The sequence below is a fragment of the Salmo salar genome, chromosome 23 (assembly GCF_965601325.2).
Source record: "Salmo salar chromosome 23, fSalSal1, whole genome shotgun sequence".
NCBI lineage: Eukaryota > Metazoa > Chordata > Actinopteri > Salmoniformes > Salmonidae > Salmo > Salmo salar.
Window position 1 is genome coordinate 39,513,421 of NC_138313.1, and position 18,279 is coordinate 39,531,699.

The window sequence follows — 18,279 nt, forward strand, 5'->3', positions numbered from 1 at the left end:
GAGTATCACACACATGACTAGTCCCTCACTGGATTTGCCATTCAAATCCCCCTATGAAAGAGAAAGTATAGGCAACAACTTCCCAGTATGCGCAGCTGGTTGAAACAGTCAAGTTGCGTGACTTCTCAGCCAGGCTTGCCATCAGAACTGCATGGGTCATGCCTCAATCAAGTGTAAACTGCCTTCATGGGACACACTGCTGTGCAAACAAAACACACTCCTGAAATATATGTCTTCAATGCTGGTTTTCAATCTATTGGTTAATTTGTTGAGAAAGTAAGGAACTCAAAGCCGTTCCCACCCCAGGAACATCCCTAAACACAAAATCAATTCAAATCTGTCTATTACATTACAATAACATAAAAAATAATGAAAAGCGAATCAAAAGGCAGGTCATGATATGAGAAAATTGACTATTTGTGTTACAGCAAAATGATTTAGTGCCTTCTAAATTAGTCCCTTGGCTGTACACAACGCTTTCTCTGAAAAAGAAGCATCTCTGTGATGTTTTTGTGTCCTTCAAAATGCTAATGGCCTAATGAACAACATCGTTCCTTATTCCAAATGACTAGAAACTGTAGGGAGTCGCATCATATCGTCTAAACACCGTCACATGAAAGGACCAAGACCTTAGCTTCTTTCCAATAGACAGATTACAATCCTCAAATTCAGCCTTTGATCTTAGTCCCCCGAGAATTCATTACAACATGCTTGTCTCCATGGCACATCTTAAGCACTTCTAAAAGATCCTCTCTGAAGATTGCTAAATGACCTGAAAAAAAACATATCACAGTGACTGATGACAGCAAAACAAATGTGCGTGTGTGTAAATCTCTTCCAATGCACCAGCATGTGTAGTGTTGAAATGCATACTGAAAATTGTGTTCTATTATCTGACAATTACTGCAATGGTATACATGCCTCGATTGACTGTACCATGTTCGATTTCCTCAAACAACAACTGCAATTTTAACAATAACTTTAATAGTTTTCGAAGACTGCCTTGTCTCATGCTGCTTCAATAAAAGATGTGGTTAGTTTATGTTTGGAAAGAGCCTGAAGGATTGCGTAAATGCTAAAGGTCTTCTATACTAAAAAAGAGGAGCTAACATACTTTAACCTCTGCGGGATCGGTCCCCCCAGTGTGACAGTTGAGCTAACGTAGGCTAATGTGATTAGCATGAGGTTTTAAGTAACAAAAACATTTCCCAGGACATGGAAATATCTGATATGGGCAGAAAGTTTACATTCTTGTTAATCTAACTGCACTGTCCGATTTACAGTAGCTATTACAGTGAAATAGTACCATGCTATTGTTTGAGGAGAGTGCACAATTATGAACTTGAAAATGTATTACTAAACCAATTAGGCACATTTGAGCAGTCTTGATACAACATTTTGAACAGATATCAATGGTTCATTGGATCAGTCTAAAACTTTGCACATACACTGCTGCCATCTAGTGGCCAAAATCTAAATTGCACATGGGCTGGAATAATACATTATGGCCTTTCTCTTGCATTTAAAAAATGATGGTACAAAAACAAACAAAAAAAACATTTTTTTTCTTCATATTATCTTTTACCAGATCTAATGTGTTATCTCCTACATTCATTTCACATTTCCACAAACTTCAAAGTGTTTCCTTTCAAATGGTATCAAGAATATACAGTGAGGGAAAAAAGTATTTGATCCCCTGCTGATTTTGTACGTTTGCCCACTGACAAAGAAATGATCAGTCTATAATTTTAATGGTAGGTTTATTTGAACAGTGAGAGACAGAATAACAACAAAAAAATCCAGAAAAATGCATGTCAAAAATGTTATAAATTGATTTGCATTTTAACGAGGGAAATAAGTATTTGACCCCTCTGCAAAACATGACTTAGTAAATGGTGGCAAAACCCTTGTTGGCAATCAGAGGTCAGACGTTTCTTGTAGTTGGCCACCAGGTTTGCACACATCTCAGGAGGGATTTTGTCCCACTCCTCTTTGCAGATCTTCTCCAAGTCATTAAGGTTTCGAGGCTGACGTTTGGCAACTCAAACCTTCAGCTCCCTCCACAGATTTTCTATGGGATTAAGGTCTGGAGACTGGCTAGGCCACTCCAGGACCTTAATGTGCTTCTTCTTGAGCCACTCCTTTGTTGCTTTGGCCGTGTGTTTTGGGTCATTGTCATGCTGGAATACCCATCCACGACCCATTTTCAATGCCTTGGCTGAGGGAAGGAGGTTCTCACCCAAGATTTGACGGTACATGGCCCCGTCCATCTCTTTGATGCGGTGAAGTTGTCCTGTCCCCTTAGCAGAAAAACACCCCCAAAGAATAATGTTTCCACCTCCATGTTTGACGGTGGGGATGGTGTTCTTGGGGTCATAGGCAGCATTCCTCCTCCTCCAAACACGGCGAGTTGAGTTGATGCCAAAGAGATCCATTTTGGTCTCATCTGACCACAACACTTTCACCCAGTTGTCCTCTGAATCATTCAGATGTTCATTGGCAAACTTCAGACGGGCATGTATATGTGCTTTCTTGAGCAGGGGGACCTTGCGGGCGCTACAGGATTTCAGTCCTTCACGGCGTAGTGCGTTACCAATTGTTTTCTTGGTGACTATGGTCCCAGCTGCCTTGAGATCATTGACAAGATCCTCCCGTGTAGTTCTGGGCTGATTCCTCACCATTCTCATGATCATTGCAACTCCACGAGGTGAGATCTTGCATGGAGCCCCAGGCCGAGGGAGATTGACAGTTCTTTTGTGTTTCTTCCATTTGCGAATTATCGCACCAACTGTTGTCACCTTCTCACCAAGCTGCTTGGCGATGGTCTTGTAGCCCATTCCAGCCTTGTGTAGGTCTACAATCTTGTCCCTGACATCCTTGGAGAGCTCTTTGGTCTAGGCCATTGTGGAGAGTTTGGAATCTGATTGATTGCTTCTGTGGACAGGTGTCTTTATACAAGTAACAAACTGAGATTAGGAGCACTCCCTTTAAGAGTGTGCTCCTAATCTCAGCTCATTACCTATATAAAAGACACCCGGGAGCCAGAAATCTTTCCTATTGAGAGGGGGTCAAATACTTATTTCCCTCATTAAAATGCAAATCAATTTATGACATTTTCGACATGCGTTTTTCTTGATTTTTTGTTGTTATTATGTCTCCCACTGTTCAAATAAACCTACCATTAAAATTATAGACTGATAATTTCTTTGTCAGTGGGCAAACGTACAAAATCAGCAGGGGATCAAATACCTTTTTCCCTCACTGTACATATCCTTGCTTCAGGTCCTGAGCTACAGGTAGTTAGATTTTGGTATGTCATTTTAGATGAACATTGAAAAATGTGTCAGATCCTTAAGAGGTTTTTAAGAGAATAAAGGGAAGATTTACATCAGAGAATGGAGAACACATGCAATGCATTCAATATAGAGAGGGCAACCTCAAAGACATCCCTACTCTTCAGGCTGGACCACTGCTGGAAGGGGTTTTCCAAGGAGAGTAGAAACAAACCCTGGCCTGACTGTTATAGCCACAAATGCTATCACTGCTATTGATGCTCAAGGCTCACTCGTCTTAATGCTCAATCGTAATTCCCTCTTTAACAGTTAATTAATTGAGACAATTTGTCTGTAAATAAAATATGGTGAGGATTCTTCTAAACAGATGTTGTGGTACAATACTTTTTTGGGCCTTCTACGTTCATCGCTCGAGTGAAGGATGTGAGAGAAATACTGTATTACTAGGCCATTATAAAAAAGAGGAAAGTTGAGAGAATAAAATTGTTAGACAATTGGTAGACAATGTGTTGCCAAGGCTCTAGAATAATGCATTGCAACCCTCACCAATTGCATAACTAATTAACTGCAGCCAAGCATCGGCGGTAGCAGAACATTTTATTAATGTTACATATCAATTGTTCTGAACCCACCTGAACACCTGCAAACACTTTATCATTGTGTACTCTGATTTATTGTTGCTTTGTGTAAATACACAGGAAGCATCATCCATGTAAATAACTCAATTTATTCAAAGAGGAAACCATTTAGTAATCACGTTATTCATCAATACAGTATGTTCTTCCAGAAAGAAGGTTGCTTGCATGTCCCTTGAGGAAAAAAGGGACAACTACATTCGACGGAGCTGGGGATAGAAGGGGAGGAGCAAAAGGATGACTAAATGAGTGAAGTAGTCTGAAAACATCAGGAGAGAAAGTTTAATGAGGCAATAAGGTCAGAGGTGGTGTGGTATATGGCCAATATACCACAGCAAAGGGCTGTTCTTAACTACGTCGCAACGCAGAGTGCTCGATACAGCCCTTAGCCGTGGTATACTGGCCATATACCACAAACCCCCTGAGGTGCCTTATTATTATTATCAACTGGTTACCAACGTAATAATGGCGTCGGAGGAGATGGCTGCCGTTTTACGATCTCCTAACCAATTGTGCTATTGTGTGTGTTTTTTCGCGTTATTTGTACCTTATTTTGTGCATAATGTTTCTGCCACCACTGTATCTTATGACCGAAAATAGCTTCTAGATATCAGGACAGGGATTACTCACTCGTACTGGAGGAATACTTTTTCTTTAATGAGTCGGTCGGGAAGGATTTACTACGCTCATCCAGAGGCGGCGCTCCAAGTGGCCGGTGACTTTAATGCAGGGAAACTTAAATCCGTTTTACCTAATTTCTACCAGCATGTTAAATGTGCAACTAGAGGGGGGGAAAAAAACTCTAGACTACCTTTACTCCACACACAGAGACACGTACAAAGCTCTCCCTCACCCTCCATTTGGCAAATCTGACCATAATTCTATCCTCTGATTCCTGCTTACAAGCAAAAACTAAAGCAGGAAGTACCAGTGACTCACTCAATTCGGAAGTGGTCAGATGACACGGATGCTACACTGCAGGACTGTTTTGTTAGCACAGACTGGAATATGTTCCAGGATTCTTCTGATGGCATTGAGGACTATACCACCTCAGTCACTACATTCATCAATAAGTGCATCGATGACGTCGTCCCCACAGTGACCGTATGTACATACACCAACCAGAAGCCATGGATTACCGTAGCCGATGTAAGACCTTTAAACAGGCAACATCCGCACTGAGCTAAAGGGTAGAGCTGATGCTTTCAAGGTGCAGGACTCTAACCCGGAAGCTTATAAGAAATCCCGCTATGCCCTCTGATGAACCATCAAACAGACAAATTGTAAATACAGGACTAAGATTGAATCGTACTACAGCGGCTCCGACGCTCGTCGAATGTGGCAGGGCTTTCAAATTATTACAGACTACAAAGGGAAGCACAGCCGCAAGCTTCCCAGTGACACGAGCCTACCAGACGAGCTAAATTACTTCTATACTCGCTTCGAGGCAAGTAAGACTGAAACATGCATGAGAGCATCAGCTGTTCCGGACGACTGTGTGATCACGCTCTCCGTAGCCGATGTAAGACCTTTAAACAGGTCAACATTCACAAAGCCGCAGGACCAGACGGATTACCAGGACGTGTACTGGGACTAAACACCTCCCTCTGCAACTGGATCCTGGACTTCCTGACGGGCTGCCCCAAGGTGGTTAGGGTAGGTAACAACACATCTGCTGATCCTCAACACTGGATCTCAGGGGTAAGTGCTCAGTTCGCTCCTGTACTCCCTGTTCACTCATGACTGCATGGCCAGGCACGACTCCAACACCATCATCAAGTTTGCCAATGAAACAACAGTGGTAGGCCTGATCACCGACAACAATGAGACAGCCTATAGGGAGGAGGTCAGAGACCTGGCCGTGTGGTGCCAGGCCAACAACCGTGATCAAGACAAAGGAGATGATTGTGGACTAAAGGAAAAGGAGGATGGAGCACGACCCCATTCTCAGCGACGGGGCTGTAGGGGAGCAGGTTGAGAGCTTTAATTTCCTTGGTGTCCGCATCACCAACAAACTATCATGGTCCAAACACACTAAGACAGTCATGAAGAGGGCACGACAAAGCCTATTCCCTCTCAGGAGACTGAAAAGATTTGGCATGGGTCCTCAGATCCTCAAAAGGTTCTACAGCTGCACCATCGAGAGCATCCTGACTGATTGCATCACTGCCTGGTATGGAAACTACTCGGCCTCCGACCGCAGAGCACTATAGAGGGTAGTGCGTACGACCCAGTACATCACTGGGGCCAAGCTTCCTGCCATCCAGGACCTCTATACTAGGCGGTGTCAGAGGGAGGCCCTAAAAATTGTCAAAGACTCCAGTCACCATAGTCATAGACTGTTCTCTCTGCTATCGCACTGCAAGCAGTATCGGAGTGCAAAGTCTAGGCCCAAAAGGCTTCTTAACGGCTTCTACCCCCAAGCCATATCTCCTGAACAGCTAATCAAAGGTCTACCCAGACCCCTCTTTTATGCTGCTTCTACTCTCTGTTTATTGTCTATGCATAGTCACTTTAACTCTACCTAGATTTACATATTACCTCAATTACCTCGATTAACCGGTGCCCCCGCACATTGACTCTGTACCGGTACCCCCTGTTTATAGCCTCGCTATTGTTATTTTACTAGTGCTGTTTAATTAGTTGTTACTTTTATTTTAAATCTCTTACTTACCTATTTGTTTACTTAACACTTATTTTTCTTAAAACTGCATTGTTGGTTAAGGGCTTGTAAGTAAACATTTCACTGTAAGGTCTACACATGTTGTATTCGGCGCATGTGACAAATAACATTTTATTTAATTTTTAATTTTAATTAGAGCAGTAAAAATACATGTTTTGTCATACCCATTGTATACGGACTGATATACCATGGCTGTCAGCCAATCAGCATTCAGGGCTCAAACCACCCGGTTTATAAGAATGAATACACTGATGTAGCACATTGGTGAGAATCATTTGAAGGCAAGATACAAATTGACCTATGCTTGTTGAACTGTCCTTCTGTCTATGGTTCAAATACTTCCTGATCATCTCAATGCAGATGTTTATAGGGATAATATCTGTAGCTATCATTAAACATGCAGAGTGCATTGCAACGAACAAGGCAGAACTTAATATGCTCCTGCAGGTGACCGCTGGATTGCTTAAAGCGGCAATCAGGAGTTGAAACAATAACAAAGATCCCCGCCACTGTTTTGCTAGAAAGGGATGGGGCTGGAGAAATGTAACCACTCTCAAATTCATAGATGGAGCTATGGATGCAAGGACTGACCATCCATGATATCAACTTTCTAGTTTTAACCATGTTTAGAGGCTATGCAGTACTTGTTTACCTTTATTTTGTTTACAAACATTGGAGTAAAACAAGCCTAAATTTACAGTTGACTAAGCTCATGAGGATTTATAAGTTATATTCTTCAAGAATCAATGGGTACGTACATATCATTAATTTATATGTCCAAAAATGGATGTAGCTACTAACAGGAGAGTACAAGAATAAACTACTAGACATTGTTACGGTGTCCAGACGGCTTCATACTAGACAGTGGAAATGGTCATTGTCTGCCGTTCACTACTCCCGCACGATTGAAGTACAATGAAATCAAAAAAGGAAAAAGATAAATGGAAAAATGACATTAAAACTGAAATAAAATTATTTGACTGGAAATGTAACCTAAATCAATTACAATAATTGAGTTAACATGTTTAATTGCAGACAATGACGCCTACATACAAGTTATTGAAGACCAACTTTTAATTAATTACCACATTGTAAATGAAAGTGATATGGATTGCAGCAACATGTGTGATAGGCAATTTAAATATAATTATACAATGAAGCACTTTGCATCTGTTCAGAAGCCGCACATAGCCAGTCACAATTCCATATGGCCATAGACTTCAATGGTCAAAATGATGGTCATAACATGTCTACAACCGATCAAAGATGGAATCCACAGTAGAGACTGACCGCCTCACCACCATTGTTATTGTTTTTGTTCCTGAGCTGAGGAGCGTTGTGCAGCATGTTAAAAACATTGCAGTACATATTGTGCTCTTCTAGCGCGCATGTGAAGATGTCAGAGGGGAAAAACTGTGTTCGTAGTTTGCAGTAACATCTTTGTTGTTGTAATATCGCAAACGGATGCGGCTGTTTCACCATTAAGGATTCCAGCTTTAAGATAACGACTTCCAAAGAATATCAAATTACTCTCCCTACCACATTCCTATTCAGAAATGTTTTCTTCAACAAAGTACACTATGCCACTATAGGCCTACTGAACTAATTACTTCAGACCTGTAAGAAATATAAAGGTTTACTATTAAGTTTTATCCTGTTGTTCTATTAATAAACAATGGACCAAAAATACAAATTCTTATTTACAATGACGGCCTACACCGGCCAAACCCGGATGACGCTGGGCCTATTGTGGCCACCCTATGGGACACCCAATTACGTCCGGTTGTGATACAGCCTGGATTCGAACCAGGGTATCTGTAGTGTCACCTCTAGCACTGAGATGCATGGCCTTAGACAGCTGTGCCACTCGGTTATGATTTGATAAAAAATACAACACAATCCCAATTTATATCGTTTCAAATGTAAAATGTGTAGCCTATAGTTCAAGAATAGTTCATTTTTCACTCTTGTTAAGAAATGGCCATATTTTAATTAGAGTAAAATCCTTAAAAGGTCCAGTGCAGTGAAAAACTAGATTTTTCTGTGTTGTACACACACACACACACACACACACACACACACACACAAATATACGGTTGAAGTCGGAAGTTTACATACACTTAGGTTGGAGTCATTAAAACTCGTTTTTCAACCACAAATTTCTTGTTAACAAACTATAGTTTTGGCAAGTCGGTTAGTACATCTACTTTGTGCATGACACGTAATTTTTCCATCAATTGTTTACAGACAGAATATTTCACTTATCACAATTCCAGTGGGTCAGAAGTTTACTTACTTTATTGTCCCCATGGGGAAATTTTGTTGCAGAGTCATGTAGACGTTTAAATACAAAACAAAACTGACAATACAACTTTTATAACAGTTACACACCAATAAAGCATTTTTTTTTTAAAACACTAGCCTGCTGGCCTTACTGAGTCAATAGGAACATTAGCCTGAGCTATTTAGGAGGGATATCACACCTGGCACAAATGATTGTCTAGTTCTATTATACCTTCGCCCAGAGGAGAGTAGTTCAAAGTCCGGGAACAGGGGGTGTATTGGGTCTGAAATGATTTTGTGAGCCTTGCGGAGGGCCCTGACCTTAAAGATCTCATCCAGGCCTGTCTGTTTGACTCCAAGTACCTTGCTTGCTGTGGTGATGATCCTTCTCAGCATATTTCTCTGGCTGACAGTGGCATTGCCAAACCAACAAACAATACAAAAAGTGAAAATACTCTCAATGAAAGATTTGTAAAACAGAGTCAGTACAGTACAGTCTACATTACAAGATCCCATACACTAAGTGGACTGTGCCTTTAAACAGCTTATAAAATTCCAGAAAATGATGTCATGGCTTTAGAAGCTTCTGGTAGGCTAATTGACATAATTTGAGTCAATTGGAGGTGTACCCATGGATGTATTTCAAGGCCTACCTTCAAACTCAGTGCCTCTGCTTGACATCATGGGAAAATCAAAAGAAATCAGGCAAGACCTCAGAATAAAAATTGTAGACCTCCACAAGTCTGGTTCATCCTTGGGAGCAATTTCCAAATGCCTAAAGGTACCACGTTCATCTGTACAAACAATAGTACGCAAGTATAAACACCATGGGACCACGCAGCCGTCATACTTCTCAGGAAGGAGATGCGTTCTGTATCCTAGAGATGAACGTACTTTGGTGCGAAAAGTGCAAATCACTGAAGATGCTGGCGGAAACAGGTACAAAAGTATATATATACACAGTAAAACGAGTCCTGTATCGACATAACCTGAAAGGCCGCTCAGCAAGGAAGAAGCCACTGCTCCAAAAACCGCCATAAAAAAGCCAGAGTACGGTTTGCAACTGCACATGGTGACAAAGATCGTACTTTTTGGAGAAATGTCCTCTGACCTGATGAAACAAAAATTGAACTGTTTGGCCATAATGACCATTGTTATGCTTGGAGAAAAACGGGGAATGCTTGCAAGCCGAAGAACACCATCCAAACCGTGAAGCACCATGTTGTGGGGGTGCTTTGCTGCAGGAGGGACTGGTGCACATCACAAAATAGATGGCATCATGTGGAAGGAAAATTATGTGGATATATTGAAGCAACATCTCAAGACATCAGTCAAGAAGTAAAAGCTTGGTTGCAAATGGGTCTTCCAAATGGACAATGACCCCAAGCATACTTCCAAAGTTGTGGCAAAATGGCTTAAGGACAACAAATTCAAGGTATCGGAGTGGCCATCACAAAGCCCTAACCTCTGACTTCAACCCTCAATTCCAGAAAATTTGTGGGCAGAACTGAAAAAGTGTGTGCGAACAAGGAGGCCGACAAACTTGACTCAGTTACACCAGCTCTGTCAGGAGGAATGGTCAAAAATTCACCCAACTTATTGTGGGAAGCTTGTGGAAGGCTACCCGAAACGTTTGACCCAAGTTAAACAATTGAAAGGCAATGCTACCAAATACTAATTGAGTGTATGTAAACTTCTGACCCACTGGGAATGTGATGAAAGAAATAAAATCTGAAATAAATCACTCTCTACTATTATTCTGACATTTCACATTCTTAAAATAAAGTGGTGATCCTAACTGACCTAAGACAGAGAATCTTTAATAGGATTAAATGTCAAGAATTGTGAAAAACTGAGTTTAAATGTATTTGGCTAAGGTGTGTGTGTATATATATATATATATATATATATATATATTATATATATATACACACTACCGATCAAAAGTTTTTTAACACCTACTCATTCAAGGGTTTTTCTTTATTTTGACTTTTTCTACATTGTAGAATAATAGTGAAAACATCAAACCTATGAAATTACACATATGGAATCATGTAGTAACCAAAAAAGTGTTAAACAAATCAAAATATATTTGAGATTTTTCAAATAGCCACCTTTTGCCTTGATGACTGCTTTGCACACTCTTGGAATTCTCTGAACCCGCTTCTCCCCGGAATGCTTTTACAACAGTCTTGAAGGAGTTCCCACATATGCTGAGCACTTGTTGGCTGCTTTTCCTTCACTCTTCGGTCCGACTCATCCCAAACCATTTCAATTTAGTTGAGGTCGGGTGATTGTGGAGGCCAGGTTATCTGATGCAGCACTCCATCACTCTCTTTCTTGGTAAAATAGCCGTACACAGCCTGGAGGTGTGTTGGGTCATTTTCCTGTTGAAAAACAAATGATAGTCCCATTAAGCCGAAACCAGATTGGATGGCGAATCGCTGCAGAATGCTGTGGTAGCCATGCTGGTTAAGTGTGCCTTGAATTCTAAATAAATCACAGTGTCACCAGCAAACGCCCCCCACACCATAACAACCTCCTCCTCCATGCTTTACGGTGGGAAATACACACGCGGAGATCATCCGTTCACCCACACCGCGTCTCACAAAGACACGGCTGTTGGAACCAAAAATCTCCAATTTCAACTCCAGACCAAAGGACAAATTTCCACCGGTCTAATGTCCATTGCTCGTGTTTCTTGATCCAAGCAAGTCTCTTCTTATTATTGGTGTCCTTTAGTAGTGGTTTCTTTGCAGTAATTTGACCATGAAGGCTTGATTCACACAGTCTCCTCTGAACAGTTGATGTTGAGATGTTTCTGTTACTTGAACTCTGTGAAGCATTTATTTGGGCTGCAATTTCTGAGGCTGGTAACTCTGATTAACTTATCCTCTGCAGCAGAGGTAACTCTGGGTCTTCCATTCCTGTGGCGGTCCTCATGAGAGCCAGCTTCATCATAGCGCTTGATGGTTTTTGCGACTGCACTTGAAGAAACTTTCAAAGTTCTTGAAATTTTCTTTATTGACTGTCCTTCATGTCTTAAAGTAAAATGATGGACTGTCATTTCTCTTTGCTTATTTGAGCTGTTCATTCCATAATATAGACTTGGTCTTTTACCAAATAGGGCTATCTTCTGTATACCACCCCTACCTTGTCACAACACAACTGATTGCCTCAAACGCATTAAGAAGGAAATACATTCCACAAATTAACTTTTAAGAAGGCACACCTGTTAATTGAAATGCATTCCAGGTGACTACCTCATGAAGCTGGTTGAGAGAATGCCAAGAGTGTGCAAAGCTGTCATCAAGGCAAAGGGTGGCTATTTGAAGAATATAAAATATATTTTGATTTGTTGAACACTTTTTTGGTTACTACATGATTCCATATGTGTTATTTCATAGTTTTGATGTCTTCACTATAATTCTACAATGTAGAAAATAGTAAAAATAAGAACAAATAATTTTGTGAAATTGTGAAAATTATGATAATGGGCTTTTAGTGTAAGTGCTGTTTGAAAAGACCACCTGAAATTTCAGCTCGTTTTGGTGGGATGGAGTTTTGGCCTGCCTGGCGGCATCCCCAGGTGGTATAAGTTAATAGATAACAAAAAGAGTTTCAAATATCTCTGCCAAAAGCAGCTAGTTTTCAGGTTACATATCCCTGCCATTAGGCTCATGCAATTAGTCCCCTCACTCAGACCACTCCCAGACAGTCCTAGCTACATTTTAGCTTGAGAAATTGTGATTTGCTAAGAAGCTATTTTTGTTTATTTTTTTACCATTTTAATTGAAAACATTCATATAACAGTAGTTTAATTGTTACACAAATTATTTGATAGTGAGATAAAAATGGCTGCATTGGACCTTTAACGGATTACATTAATTGGAAACGAAAATGTAATCCTAAACCATTTTTCCATTTATAAATAGGTAGGGTATGGCTACATTGCCATTGTTGATTTGCCGTGGAAAACAAAGAAATGTTATATTTTATTTAAATTCAACAGAATGGTTGCCAAATAGATAAGTCGTCATTAGTCTGCTCAATTAAAAGGATTAAATTGTTCCGATGATAATACCGACCAGAGTGCGTAATATTCATGAAAATGTTGGCAGCAATCAGGATTAAGAGTAAACCCCGACATCCGCTTTAGGGAGAGGTAAATTGATGGCCTATAACGGATGCAATTGAGATCAGCTGTGCTGGTGATTGATGGTTTAACGACAGATCAGATAGCGATAATCTGGGGGCCATGGATGGTTGCAATTGGCCCGCAGGGTTTGTATCTGTACATAATGTGGTCCACATAATGCCCCCGACATTTGAGATTGTAATATTTAGACAAATTCATATGAAAGGTTGTCTGATTTGAATTGTACTTGTTTGGAGACAAGTGACCAAATAATTGAATGTGATATTACAGGTTTCCTATCATCATTTTCCAAAATCTGTGTCAAAAGAGGTGTTAAAAGAGGGCAAATAGTTTTTAAAACACTTTTTTAATAGGTGGCTCAGCTCTGTCTCAGAATCAAAGCTAACGGTCATAAACTTTGTCATTGTTATGCTAATGTTCATGTCACATATCAAGTTGTAGCCTTACAGGCAAATTAGACTTCTTTCCTCATATTACTCTACCTGTCATGTCAACAATGGTCTTTTTTCTTTTTCTTTTCTTTCTTGCTTTACAAAAATATAATTCCCTCCTGAGTTACAATTGTTTGAGAGACTTTAGAGAAACTTTGCAGTCATATTTTGAACCTCTCATCTTTCCAGCTGAGGTCAGTTGCAATTACTCTTCTCCCAAATGTAACTTTTAATGTCCATAATGTTCATACCAACATGACATGGATCAAAAGGGATCACAATTATGTACTGTAGGTAGAACATAAAATGATCATGAAAAGCAGCAAACTCAGACTACTCAGAATGGCTTGTATCCAATTCAAATGATACTGCATTGCAACAGAAGTCACTGGAAAACACTGTTCTCCATGTACTGTCTGGGGTCACAATTACAGTCAGTCTAAATCTTCCCTTCAGCGACTGCCCTCGGACAGGTTGATGATTCTTGATGCTTTCAGTATGATCTGAGAGGAAGAGGCGAAGCGAGAGGGTCCACTCATGTCAAAATCTGTCCATGTGTGAATACAGTGATAAGCAGACTGATAAGCAGACCGATAAGCAGTCCGCCTGCCTTCCCGCCTTTGGGACAACGACTCCCATTGTTAGGGAAGAGACAAGACCATCTCGTCATTATACAGTATCTCTCGTATGATGCTCTACATCACTAGCAGAAAAACACCATTGAAACATGTTGAAAAGAAGGCAACTTTTTAGGTGGATGTTTTTTTGGCCTCTAGGCCTTTTGAAAGGCAGTAAAGAATATAATCTTAAATTGAGAAACTACATCTAAGGTACCTCCTTTGTTCTCTCGAAGACACAGGCGATCAATTGAAACGAGTCAACAGCAAAGCCACAGCACACAAATCTGCCCCTACAGTGACCTTTTGTCCACATTTAAAGGTCTCAGGTGTAACTTATTTTATAATCACAATCGGAAAGAGTAATGGGTCTCCAGTTAAGATGAACTGTACCGTGCCCCGTAAGTCATCCCCCTGGTCTACTGGAGTGATATCATTACATCCAGAGCAGACTTCAACAACGCCACTAATCTACCTGGTGGCAACAGTACCTCAACCCTGACAACAGCACCTTTTCATCTCTCACTCTCTCTTTAACTGAAATCAATACCAGGCACCCTGTCACTTCAGGGAGATGTTGAAAGGGGGCCGGATAGCAGAAATAGCAGAGAAGCGAAGTCTATATAAACAACAATGGCTACAAACTCCTGCTTTTTGTTGATTCTGTTGAAGTCTCTATTTCCTATGAACTAATACACTGAAGGAATGTTTCACACAATATTTCTTTGAGAGTCATTTGCGACGGCAAATGGCAGCTGTTCCTTGTGTGATTAGAAAAAGGCCTTGAGGGTCTTTGAAAGAGATCAAAGTCACAGGTGAAATCATTACATGGCAACATTTCCACAAAGGCAGAGGCAATCTACACTCCTATTGTGCCTTTGTAAATATAATCCAACTCCTTATGAGCCAAAGACAACACCGCATGGAGGATTACTGATTTAGTTGACTTTTGAGATATTTTTGCCCACATCCTTGCAGTTTGGCTGGAGCAGAGGGCTTAAGATGTGATGGATATATGGATTATCCTGTTAGAAATGTGACCTCTGTGGAACAAAGGAACGGGGATAGAGGACAAAATCATTTGGAGCACGTGGTACTGCAGCTTGGGGACCTTGAGAACTGAGGGGAAGATTAAAAATGATTGAAATCTCATTCGTTTTTTCAGTCTGATGGAGTAAACCCTGCTCTATGGTTCGTTCCCCAATGTTTATTTCTGGAACAAACAACAAAAGAAAATGAGTGGCCGAGCTAAGATGCGACCTGACATAAATACCAAGCCTGCAAAGATACGGCATGCTCTAGGTAAGTAAAGGTCACTGAAGTTGTATGCCGACATGTTTTTAAGAGCAACGACAACCACCAGACACCTCAGGTGTTAAACTTGTCATTAGGATGTTGTGTTATGCGTTTCACTTAGGTAGAGAGATATCATAGCAACAACAGCTACAGGAAGAGTGTCAAAGGCAAGTTGTCAACAGTAAAGCTGGAAAAACAGGTCACAGCGATCAGCAGCATTCTCAAAATGCCAAAACAAAGTTGAGGGTGCCTAAAATAGTCGCTTTGGTGCTAGGCAACATTATAGAAAGGGTACACATTTCTGTCACAACTAGTGCAAAATGCCAATTTCAGCCTTTATAAGTTAAGAACTTTTTGAGGGCTTTTGTCAAATCATCTTTGTAGGTATCGCACAAATGAAGAGAAGGTATTTTAACTTGATAGAACGTCCAAAGTAATATAAGTACAATGGAATCCTCACAGAGAGAGACAATTCTCTGTGCAGGCAGTAGCTGCTTTCCAATCCTCCCCAGATGGCAACCAGGTCAAGAACAGCAGGTGATGAAATGCTTATGCAACATTCCATTCCCATACGAGATTCCTGAACCACCTCAACAGAGATAACAGAGTAATCCACAACATCAGAAATGGTCCTGGGGATACATAGGGGGTGGTGGCCCAAAGAGGCCCTCGAGGGGAGCTTTCTAAGCCCCTCTCAATCCCTATGCTTGGGGGGGCTCTCTCTGAAAGTGAAGGATGGAGGTGGATCTTGGCTCATACCGTCTACACAAGCCGGTCTGGCTCTCGTGGTGCCGGCAATCTGTCCCTTCTTGCAGGCACACCTCGCCGTCTGTCGTGCTATGGTCCGCCGCGGCTGACTGCTGTCCCGGTCCAGAGTGACAATCTCACATGTACCTGCTGCCAACTGACCTGAAGATAGGAAGAGGAAATTATGTCAGACAGATAACAAGTGGAAGTGAAGGCTATTCCACATGGCAGAATGATCATATGGGAGGAAGATACTGTACTTCCAGAGCTTAGACACATTGAGGTGAAAGGTCCCATTAAATGGATGCATTTAGCGAAACTAGAACAGTGACCAATCAATCATTCACCACCAAACATAACCAATCACAAAGGACCAGTATCCTTCCTCATGGCCATTCCCCTCACATCCTATAGGCTAACATCATCTCTGACACAGTGGAGACTGCTTAATGGAGGACGGCTCATAATAATGATGGAACGGAGTCAATGGAATGGCATCAAAACATGTGTTTGATATATTATACATATTCCGCTCCAGCCATTACCAGGAGCCCGTCCTTCCCAATTAAGGTGCCACCAACCTCTTGTGCTCTGACACCATCATGCGTGATAAAATGGTCTCTAGAGGTTTCCTTAGAAATCCACTTATACATCCCAGTCATATTTCAGTGTTCATTTCCCTTCCTCAGTGCATGGATGAGGTGGGACAGTGGTTTGGTTGGACACCAGAGTTGTTGATGTATCTAATTTCTGGGACCTTTTGACCTAGCTCCTGATTGGAGATTAACCTGTGTGATTGGACTGGCCCTGGGGTCTTCTCCATAGGGATTCAGTGGGCTCTCAGAGTCAGCGGTTGTAATTTGCAAGCAGCGTGGTGTGGTGATTTAATCTGGCCCCAAGTCACAGTGTAGAGGTTCTGGGGAGTTAATTAAGTTTACTGCAGGGACACATCCAGAGTAATGGTGGGCTGTCGGATAGTGATTCAGAGAGAAATGTTCCAGCCTCTCAGAGGGTTCCCAGTTAAAATGGAGATGGAGAGAAGCACCACACATCTGTTCTCTGGTATAACCGGAGCAGGTAGCCTAGCGGTTAAGAATGTTGCGCCAGTAACTGGAAGGTCACTGGTTTGAATCCCAGAGCTCACTAGGGGAAAAATCTGTTAATGTGTCCTTAACGTCTTTGGGGTGGGGGGGGTATTTTGACGTCTGGATGAAAAGCGTACCCAAAGTAAACTGCAGCTACTCAGGCCCAGAAGCTAGGATATGCATATAATTGGTAGATTTGGATAGAAAACACTCTAAAGTTTCTAAAACTGCTAAAATAATGTCTGTGAGTATAACAGAACTGAAATGGCAGGTGAAACCCCGAGGACAAACCATCCCCCCCCCCCAAACAAATCATCCTACCACTGATTTCAATGTCTGGCACTTTTATAATAGGGCGAAATCGTGCCCGATTGCAGTTGCTAGGGCTTCCACTAGATGTCAACAGTCTTTAGAAAGAGTTTCAGGCTGGTTTTTGGAAAAATTAGCCAGAAATTGTAGTTTTTCTAGGTGGCTCCCATTTTGGCTGTAGTGTTTCCAAGCGCGTGAATGAGTGTGCGTTCTTTGGTATTTTTCTCCGGTAAAGACAATAATTCTCCGTCTTAAATTTTATTGTTGATTTGCATATTAGGGTACCTAAGGTTTGATTATAAACGTTGATTGACTTGTTTGGATAAGTTTATTGGTAACGTTTGGGATTCATTTTGTATGCATTTTGAAGGAGGGAAACCAAGTGGATTATTGACTGAAGTGCGCCAGCTAAACTGAGTTTTTATGGATATAAAAAAGGAATTTATCGAAGAAAAGGACCATTTGTAATGTAACTGGGACCTTTTGGATTGCCAACAGAAGAAGGTCTTCAAAGGTAAGGCATATATTATATCGCTATTTCTGACTTTCGTGTCGCAACTCCCTGGTTGAAAATGATTTTTTATGCATTTGTGTGCTGGGTGCTGTCCTCAGATAATCACATGGTTTTGATATATTGCACTTGTGATTTCATGAAAATGTAATATTTATAGTAATTTAAATGGAATTTGGCGCTCTGCAATTTCACCGGACGTTAGCTAATCCACTAATCCGCAAGAAGTT

At 41.1% G+C, this 18,279-nt stretch overlaps 1 protein-coding gene across 2 annotated transcripts in view; it reads right to left on the bottom strand.

Moving 5' to 3' along the window:
• The window catches only part of tafa5 (TAFA chemokine like family member 5), a 123,321-nt gene that overhangs the window by 24,488 nt on the left and 80,554 nt on the right, over window positions 1-18,279 (bottom strand). For both annotated transcript variants that reach the window (XM_082968107.1, XM_082968108.1), the window contains exon 2: window positions 16,157-16,306. In XM_082968107.1, the coding sequence (XP_082824233.1) occupies window positions 16,157-16,306 (150 nt within the window). The remainder of the gene's footprint in view (window positions 1-16,156; window positions 16,307-18,279) is intronic.